Source organism: Tarenaya hassleriana, unplaced genomic scaffold (assembly GCF_000463585.1).
Source record: "Tarenaya hassleriana unplaced genomic scaffold, ASM46358v1 Cleome57, whole genome shotgun sequence".
In the NCBI taxonomy this organism is placed as follows: Eukaryota; Viridiplantae; Streptophyta; class Magnoliopsida; order Brassicales; family Cleomaceae; genus Tarenaya; species Tarenaya hassleriana.
Window position 1 is genome coordinate 421,579 of NW_010968263.1, and position 10,485 is coordinate 432,063.

Genomic DNA, 10,485 nt, shown 5'->3' on the forward strand with positions numbered 1-10,485 from the left:
ATATATATATATATATATATATATATATATATATATATATATATATGCATAAAATCCGCATATAAAAATTGTTTTTACACTACTTGAATGGTTGCGCCGTTAGATTTCCGATCTTGTACGATTGATTGATTGATTGATTTGTGAGGTAACATTATTTTTTGCGCCGCTGATTCAAACACACGGGTTGGTGAAAAAGTATAAAACCGAACCGACAAAATTACATTGGTGGTGTCATCTGATTCTCTACTAGTAAATAACCTTCTTCTTCTCCTCTTCCTACTCCGCTTCTTCATCTCTGCGAACAATCTCAAAGCCCTCACAAACAATTCTCTCTCTCGCTCTCTCTCTCGTTCTTTGCGGTGGAGTTCTCTGTCTCTAATCTCAGGATCTTCTGGCCCCGAAAATGGGAGAAAACACCATCTCAGGTTCCCTTCTAACGTATTTCTTCTTGTGTTGTTTTCTTGATTTCGTACTCGGGGGCGATTTGTTTCCAGATGAATTCGAACTGGGTTTTTTTTTATTTTATCGAATTTGGTATCTGGGTTTGATTGTTTTGCTTCAAAGGTTTGTTCTTTTCTGTTGATGTTTCCCTGTAGATCTCTGTTTCGATGTGATCCGAGGCCTGTTCCTCTTACCCGTTTCATGTTTTGTTCTCTCTCTTAATGGACGAATTTGATTGAGTGACCGTGTCCTGGTCGAGATTTCATGAGTTTAAATTCCGATGCGTCCATTGACTTCATCTGCGTCGGCTTTGATCGAAAAATCAGAGAATGATAGAATCTTATTTCGATCCTACGAATTCGAAAGATCGCTCTGCAACCAGAATCGAGAATATGCATTAGAATCAGAGTGTTCGCCTCATTCTGACAGGTGATCTCATGGATTCCAATGCCCTCGTCGTCTGTTTCGGAGAAATGTTGATAGATTTCGTCCCTACAGTCAGTGGAGTTTCACTAGCCGAAGCACCTGCCTTCAAGAAATCTCCAGGAGGCGCTCCTGCAAATGTCGCCGTCGGTGTTTCCAGACTCGGAGGCTCTTCTGCTTTCATCGGAAAGGTGAAATCTTTAGGATCTGAATCGACATTGATAATGCCATAAAGTTTCTTGCTTTCTCATAGATTCAGTATCCTTAATGTTCTCTCAGGTCGGTGATGATGAGTTTGGGCGCATGCTTGCTGATATTCTGAATCAAAACAATGTAGACAACTCCGGTTTGAGATTCGACCACAACGCACGGACGGCACTCGCGTTTGTGACTCTCAGAACCGACGGGGAACGCGAGTTCTTGTTCTTCCGTCACCCGAGTGCCGATATGCTTCTCGAGGAATCAGAACTCGACGAGAATCTCGTCAAAAAGGTCGAATCTTTCTCTCTTCATCATCTCAAGTTGCAGTTCGAGTCTTGTTCTCTAGATGCATACTATAGAGGTTTTGAAGGTTTTGTTTGCTGGTTGTTCATCACAGGCTAAGATCTTCCATTACGGCTCTATCGGTCTGATCGCAGAGCCCTGCCGTTCCACTCAGCTCGCGGCTATGAAGATCGCGAAAAGTTCGGGGAGTCTCCTCTCGTATGACCCGAATTTACGGTTGCCGTTATGGCAATCAGAAGAGGCTGCAAGGAAGGAGATTATGGCCATATGGGAAGAAGCAGATGTTATAAAGGTATATGATCTTTCTACAACATGTTAACCTTCTCGGTGTGTTTTGAAATAAGCATGAACTCAGTGTTTCAATTCTCGTCGAAACTCTCAGATCAGCGAGGATGAGATTACGTTTCTGACCGGAGGGGATGATCCTTACGACGACGAGGTGGTGTTACAGAAGCTTTTCCATCCCAATCTCAAGCTCCTGGTTGTTTCCGAAGGACCCAATGGTTGCAGATACTACACTAAGGTGTGCTTCTCTTTGTTTCCTCATTCCGGTCAGTATCCCGTAGATTAAGATTTTTCTCGTGATCGAGAAACAAAATCTCGGGTATGATTGTGTAGGAATTCAAGGGCAGAGTTCCGGGAGTAAAAGTGAAACCGGTCGACACAACTGGCGCGGGAGATGCATTCGTGAGCGGTCTTCTCTTCAACTTAGCTTCCGATCTCAGCCTTCTCGAGGTATTTCTCCGTTGTCTTTTGGCCCGAGCTTTCCGTTCAACCATGGAAATGTTCAGATTTCACATCATTCTGAGTCTCTGATGCATTTGGGTTACTTCACAGGACGAGAAGAAACTAAGACAGGCACTTCTATTCGCAAACGCGTGTGGTGCCATAACGGTGACAGAGAGAGGGGCCATCCCGGCCATGCCCACCAAGGAAGCTGTTCTTGATCTTCTTTCCTCTTCTGCTCCTTGATGCCAAGTGAAAAGATTCATACAAATCCTTAACCTCTGCCTGAATCAGAATCTTTAAGCCGCTCCTGTTCTCATTTTTTCCTCTCCCCTGTTATGGGAACTGAAACGCAACTGTAGTGTTTTTTCTTTTATACTCTTGTATACGTTAAGGTGGTTCTTAATAATTTAGGTTCTACTCTCGATTTTACTCTCTGGATTTTTGTGGTTGTGGGTGATTTGTTTCTGGCACGGAATGGACTGCGTGCCGTTTATTCGTGCTTAAAACCACACGCACTATCGATTTGAAAGCAAGAAACTAGGGAACGAAAATTAATTCGTTCGGATTTGGTTATTTTATATTTTGTGAATTCACAACCAAACCGCTATTTGATTTTAATTGGTTTGATTTGATTCGATTTTGGTTCTGTTCATTTATATCTAATTAAAATTATAACTAAATATAAATTTAGTTCAGTTTGATTAGGTTATAATAGTAAATAAATCAAATTTTGAAATGTTATTGTAGAAAATGCAAAAAAAAAATCACTTTAGTTATATACAATGATTACAAAACCATACAAACAACCCTATTATGTTTTTTTTCCCTACTTGGATATAGTTCGCATTAATTCATCATACATGATTACATGGGGATAAAATGGTTGGGTTTCAATTTATTTGGTTGTGTTTAATTTGGGTTCAATTTATTCGTTTACAATTAGTTCAGATTAGGTTATTTTGAATTTTGAAAATTTCTAACAAAACGGTTTTTGAAACTTTAGTGTTTGTATGTGAAAAAAAAATATTATATCTGTATATATACATAGAGATAACTTGTTTTATAATTGTTTGATATCTGAAAATTTTGTTGGAGATTTTATTTTTATTTTTATTAACACGAGGATTACGCGGGGGAGTCCACCGGGACAAGAGTGCAACGTGCATAGCATGTGGTGGTACATAAGTCAAGAGGCCAGGGGTATAACAGATATTTCACAAGTTAACGGCGTTATGACGGAAACGGTTAATTCGTCACCCCAAGCCCAAGGCGCTAAACATGTTTTAGCTTCTCTCTTTCGCCGTCAAAATGTCGGACGACAAACCAAACGCGAACCACGTCAGTGGCAGCTAGGGGTGGGCATTTTTACCCGAGACCCGCGGGTTTCCGGATACCCTATCTCGCGGGTACCCGGGATTCAATATCCGTGAGACGTTGAGACACAGTTCGGATTTTATGAGATAGAAAACCCGAGTTTTGGGTTCGGGTTCGAGTTTAATAATTTTATCTCGGGTTATCTCGCGGGTACCGGAAAATTTAGAAATTACAAAAATATCCTTTATTATTTAATACAGTCACACAAATAACCCTAACCCTAATTTACCATCACTTCACTTTGTCTCTCTCTCTCTCTCATTTGTATTTGCGGCGGCTCTTTACAGAAACGGTCGACGATCGCCGTTCTCTCTAGCTTTTGTTCGCCTTTGTTCGCCGTTCTCTCCATTATCCGTTTGCAGAAGCGAAATCGATCATCGTTCACGTGTTTGCTGTTGCGAGTCTCCTTCTCTTTGCGAAAACGATCGCCCTCGGTCTGTCCTTCTCCGCCTTGCGCCTCCTTCGTCGTTCGCCGGAGATTCAGGTACTTTTGCGCGTTGCTATCGATTTGTCTTCTTTGTCATATCGGTTACGAAATCCTTCTAGTTACCAATTTTTCCATTCGATTCACTATAAATCTGAATGCTCTAGATAGTGCGGAAAACATTTGTAACCGAAGATGGAGTGAGGAAAGAGCCGAAGCAAGTTGCTAGGGAGATACTCTCATTCTTCACACGCATCAATTTCCAAGTCAATGATCGAGAAGAGACGACCGCGTAGAGGGCCCTGTTTACGTAAAATCTGGTGAAATTTCTCAGGAAAAATTGTGAATTTGGACATGAATCTCATGTGGGTTTGCATCTGACCCATTTAGGTTTGAGGGAATGATTATTCCAAACAGATGTTTAAATTTTACTCATCATGAATCATGATATATTTTGGATTTTATTCAATTGTATTTTGGATATATTTTGGAGTATGGATTTTATGTTATTGATGTATTGATTTTGTATATTTGTTTAGTTTTTTTTTTTTTAAATTTACACGAGTTCGGGTTCGGGTATCGCGAGAACCCGAACTCGTGTCTCGGGTACCCAAATCTCGGGTACCCGGGTTTCGTGAGATAGAGATCGAGACATTTCTCTCAAAAACCCGGCGAGACTGAGATCGAGATAAGGGTACCTTAAAAAGTCCGGGTACCCGCCCGTGCCCACCCCTAGTGGCAGCGAAATGCGAGTCATGCTCTTGGTAATGGCTGAAATTTTCTGTTTTGTGTAGAAATTCTGAAACGAGGAAGAAGAAATCGGAGCATTTCTCTTTGATTTTGAAGTAGAAGGAGAAGATCATGGCTTCAGATCCTAAGCTGAAACCTGAGATCGGGCCCCGATGGCCTCGCAAGAGAGCCTCCTGTAATCGCCTACACCGAGAAGGTATGTTTCTCGCTGGATGCATATTATATGCATTGGGTCGCGTGATTCGTTTTACGGAACGCGATTTGTTGTCTTTTTTTTGTGGTGATTTTGCGGCACCAGATAATCGAGGAAGAGCAACTTCAATTGAAGAAGTAAGGCTGGCTTTCAAATGCTGATTAAGCGCAGTTGCAAATAGCGGCGCTCTGGGTGATTTTCTTCTTGGTACTCGGACACATTTGAGTTGTGTGGGAGAGTGTTTCTCCTGTTTCTTGAAGATGAAGTAATTTGATGGAGGAATAAGATGATCTCTCAGTTGAAATCAAATTACGGAAATTCTAGCATCAGTAGATTTGAAACGACTTCTGCAATCTTGATTTAGGTAGCTAAGTTTGAGATTTGGCAGGGAACACAAATAATATGGCACCGGAGTTTGAAGTGTTTTTATGATCTTTCCATCATCTCCTTACTATGTCGTTTTGCGGCAACTAAATGTAAAGATTATGGTTTGGGGAATCAGATTGAAGGGTTATCCAGCCGGGTTTTAAGAGACCATTCTGTTCTAAGATCAGAAGGCAGCCTTGAAATCAGTATCAGTCCCTCTCTTGAATCTCATTCTCTGCTTCGTTTTACTAGATACATGGAATAGAATTATTCTAAGATAAGGGATGTTGAAAGGGAACTCTCAGATCTTACAAAAACTTTCCGCTGGACCTAAGAAGGCAGGTTGGTGAATGAATCGCCCTGTTTGGTAGTTATTGTTGTTGTCCTTTAGTTTCGTGGAATCGTTCATTAACGTTTCTCGTATCTTTTAGTGGTAAGTATCGAACGAAAAGATTCGTGCTGCCAAACAGAGGGAAGAACAAGCGCGGAAGGTTTGCCCCTTTTTTCATGGTATTTTCTCGATTCTCCTGCTAAAATTTGTTTGTTGTCCTCATAAACACGGGATATAGTTTTGAAATCCCTCGGCTTTTTGTGCAACTAGGGTTTCGGAAATCACTCTAGTCAACTCAAGGATTGTGAAGCCTTGAACGATTGGAAGCACTAACTGGAGCAGAGCGTCTATCTCTACTCCGCAGGTGACTGAATTTAGTGGGATGGGAGTGAGATTTCTTTACAACAACCATGGTGTTTGTAGGTACAGGAAGGAAATATGATTAGCTAACTTGACTTGGATCTGTAAAGGTTGGGATCAAGAGAATAGGAAAAAGAAAGCTCAGTGCCAAAGATTATGCAAGGGGAGAGGAACATCAGGATCAGGCTGGACCTGAGGTCGGATTCCATCTGGACGGTAGAATTTGAAGTTGAGAAACCCCCCCCCCCCTTGTTTGGTTCCCTCCTATGTGTACGTGTCATTTGCTCATTTGATAAGAAAAATTAGAGGAACTGTTGAGAATTTGGTTATCTTGTCTTGAGGATGGTGGGGGGTTTGTGTGGGGAATATTCATATCTATCGATCAACAAAGCTAATTATCATAGGAAGAGTTTTTTTAACTGGGGATGTCAATTCGGTCTCGAAGGCCGAAATTCGACCTGACCTACCCGAAAAATAGCATACTTCGGGTTTAAAAGTTTAGGCCAGAAAAATTTTAAGTTTTCGGGTTGGGCCTAAATCGGGTTCAGTCTTTTTTGGACAAAGTTCGACGGGTTTCGGGTCGATCTAAAAATCCGATTTATTTGTTTTTTTGAAAAATATGTTTAAAAAAACATAAAATCTTATTCTTTTATATGTATTAAGCGGGAGGAGCCAACCTGCTCCGAACCTTATTCGGGCCTGAGTTTTATAGGGTTCGGCTTCGAGCTTTGTTTATTATGTTTGAAAAAAATCGAGCAGTCTGAATCTGAGTCCGAAACTTTCAGATCAAGTGCGGATTTAGAACGGGTCGAGGCAGTCCGATTGACACCCCTATTGTAATGGATATGGGGTTTAAATTTTAAAAAGAAAAAAGGAATTGTGAGTATGGAAAACACGTTTTTTATTTTTGGTCCGGGAGAAAGGCGGAATAAAAGGTGGGTGGGGCTAGATGACCGGGAATGAGGGAAAATTCCAAAGGGAGGGAAAGTGAAGTGAAGGAAGGGGTGGTGGTGGGGTTTGGTGAGAGCAAATAATATACCACAAAAATATATAATCATTTTTCTTTTCTTTTTTTTTTTACAGAGAATCTAATTTCATCCGTTTGAAAATGTTCTGTTCATGAAAACAGTGAAACTGGTGAAAACAGTGTCAGTGTGGACTAAATCCGGCAAAGGAAGGGCCCCTCACCCCTCCCTTCGACTGTAATTTTTTTAAAAAATAATAATAGTAACTGTTATTTTAATTAATGTCCGAGTAATTTTAAAACTTCAAAATTAAAAACCTGAATTCTTCTTTATTTATTTATATTATTCGAGTTTGAACCATATGATTCAGATACTCGATTTTTTTTTCTATAGTATCCACCAACCTCATTTCATCTCTCTTTTATATAATCTATGTTTTCAACGTGGGGGAGTTTATGCGAACAATGTTTCTGTAGATATTCAAACCCTGACCTTTTTGGCACCGTACACCGTTCTTCAAGCTAAGTTTGCTTTGGTGACAAAAAAAAATCTCTCTTTCTATATATATATATATATATATATATATATAAACTTGTGAAGAAACAAATCAATAAATGTGGCATCAATGCCACAAAGTTTACGGTTCTTCCATTAATTGCTCGAATTATGGAAAATCAAATCCATGGTAAATTTTGACAATTATTATTACCTGCAGTTGTGACATTCATTTCGAACTGAGAGTAGTTGTGTATAAATGATTTCAATATCTTCCATCTTCGTCTCTCTCTCTCAAGCATGGGGAAACCTTATCAAACAATTATTTTTCATGCATATTCAACGAAAAGGATGTTCTCAAATTCAAACACATCAAACCGAATTTATATGCCGAAACAGAGTTAACACGGACGGATTTTCTGCATATTCGATGAAAAACGATATTCTAATTTAAAGACATGAAAAAAAAAGAGTTCATATGTTGAAACAGAATGGGAAAAATCCCTAGTGAGTTGATTGAATATTAAATCTAAGGTTGTGGGTTTGAATCCTTTTAATCTCTTTATCTGTGAGATTAATCTCACAAATAAAGAGAGTGAAATTTTATAAAATATTACACGAGAATGAAATTTTATCCCATGTGCATCCGAAGGATAATGGTTGCGAGTTTTCATGTTATAAAAAAAAGGGTTAATCTCCGATAAATACCTGTACTTTTCTCACGTCTCAGTTTAATACCTGTACTTTTTTAATATCCAGACAACCTCTATACTTTTGAAAATGTATTAAAAAATACCTGTAATTATCTTCTGTTAATTGATTAATTCCTGTTACGTAACGGCGGAATATAATCGTTAAATCGGATTAAGAAATGTCGATGTGGCGTTAACGGAGTGCCAAATAAGCACCACAATAGTGTTTTGTCCACATCAGCATGTTAAACCTAAATCCCCAAATATTAGCTCGGTCTTCCTCTTCCACAATAGTGTCTCTTCTCTCTGTCCATTGCTTCCTCGTTCTTTCATGTTTCTGTGTAACATCGAAACCCAGAAAAGCTAAGCATTAGTTTTGACGCTGCTTCCAGCAAGCCGTACTTGTGGGCTTCCTGTTTCTCCAACTTGGACGCCGTTCATCTCCGGAAAAGGTTAGATTCGAAAAATTGACAAAGAAGGTTAGGTTCGAAAACTCCAGTTTTACGGTTTCGATAGAAGAACAGAAGAACTTTGAGGTTTTGAGCGTGAATGACTATGAGTTTGAAGAAGATGGAACAACTTATGAACTGTGAGATGGAGAAGGTGAATCTGAAATTGAAGAAGATGGAAGAGCAGATGATTGAATACAGAACCAATCTATTCCAAGTTATTGGAATCACCGTTATTGTCGTGATGCTCTTTGCTTACTATTATGGATTATCAGTCATATGATTTGTGAAAAACGTAATGGATTGTGTTATGAAATGGATGCTATGTAAGATCTTGGGATATGTTTTGTAGGATTTTATGGTGTGTAATGGATGTTATGTATCGGATTTTATGGCATGTAATGGATGATATTTAACGGATGTTTCGTTATGTTTTTGTTGGTTAATATATAACGAACTGTATATTATGAATGGTTGAAAGGTGTGATGCCAGATAAATGAGGCACCAAAACACGTCTATAAAAGAGATGGTCATCTAGTCATGATATACATTTGCCTCTTTGATGCATAGGAACTCAAGTCTACAAAAGAGATGGTCATCTAGTCATGAAGTCATCAAACCCTATACATGAGGCACCAAAACACAAGTCTACAAAAGATCAAAAGAAGTCTACAGTAGTCATCACATTCATCCTCGGTTCTTTTGGCGCGGAGGCTGAAACCTCCTAGTTGTGCGGGATGATGAACCAACAACTTGAGGGGTTGATGATGAAGGAGCAAGCGGACGATGAATCACTTGTCGATTTGGAAAATCTGATTGAATTGTCTGAGATGACTGTGTCGGAAAAAAAGACCCTACAACAATAATAACTTCAATTAGTACTTGAAATGATTGAATTAGATGTTTGGAATCAAATATTTGTTGGTTTAGTGCTCTATGATGTACTGATTATGAGCTTTGTTTAGATACATTCGATGTATTGATACTTTTTATGAGAGTATTTTATTCATTACATGTTCTTGCATGCTAGATCTGTTATGAAATCCATGTATCATTATGAATGATACTAAACTCCCTAGTCTTGTGTCGTTATGGGAATAACGACATAATAAGACTAGTATGATCTGTGATTGATGATCACAGAGATGATCATAGGTATTGGATACGATCACAATCATAGGTATTCGTTGGAGAACGGAATACTGGATTGACCCACATGAGATTGTCACATGGACTAGCGTCATGACTTGAATCTCATATGACGGTTCCATGATTGGATCCTAAGACCTGAGATATCTACGGAATCCAACATGAGGAGTTGCGTGCTTTGATTACGTCAAACGTCCTGCGTAACAGGAGGACTATAAAGGCGTGTATCAGGTGAGATCCAAAGAGTTCAAGGAATTCCGACTTCTTTTTTTCCTTCATCATCGGTGATCTCTGGTGTACTAGGAAACTCATTGCCTCTATCATACCTTTCAGGATCACTTACATATTCAGCAAACTCTACACTGTATGTATAATGTTCGAAACTACCACCATCATCTACATCCCCAACACCATCATCACTACCATCATCAACACCATCATCACTACCACCATCACTAACATCATGACCAACATCCCCTAAATCACAAGCATCTCCAACATTATCTCCAACATCAACACCACCATCACTAACATCATGACCAACATCCCCTAAATCACAAGCATCTCCAACATTATCTCCAACATCAACACCACCATCACTAACATCATGACCAACATCCCCTAAATCACAAGCATCTCCAACATTATCTCCAACATCAACACCACCATCACTAACATCATGACCAACATCCCCTAAATCACAAGCATCTCCAACATTATCTCCAACATCAACACCACCATCACTAACATCATGACCAACATCCCCTAAATCACAAGCATCTCCAACATTATCTCCAACATCAACACCACCATCACTAACATCATGACCAACATCCCCT

General features: G+C 39.4%; 1 protein-coding gene and 1 long non-coding RNA gene across 2 annotated transcripts; both read left to right on the top strand.

Annotated features, from left to right (window-relative positions):
• The first annotated feature begins 222 nt into the window (after positions 1-222).
• LOC104798731 (probable fructokinase-7) lies at positions 223-2,527 on the top strand. The gene is made up of 7 exons (XM_010520918.2): positions 223-425; positions 871-1,055; positions 1,144-1,356; positions 1,463-1,660; positions 1,751-1,891; positions 1,987-2,103; positions 2,206-2,527. Exons 1-7 carry the CDS (start codon positions 404-406, stop codon positions 2,338-2,340), a joined length of 1,011 nt encoding a protein of 336 aa, XP_010519220.1. The 5' UTR covers positions 223-403; the 3' UTR covers positions 2,341-2,527.
• Positions 2,528-3,687: 1,160 nt separating this feature from the next.
• On the top strand, positions 3,688-6,298 carry LOC104798732. The gene is made up of 7 exons (XR_769485.2): positions 3,688-3,955; positions 4,063-4,215; positions 4,690-4,841; positions 4,944-5,546; positions 5,636-5,714; positions 5,806-5,899; positions 6,006-6,298. It is a non-coding gene; the product is annotated as an uncharacterized LOC104798732 (long non-coding RNA).
• Positions 6,299-10,485: the final 4,187 nt, after the last annotated feature.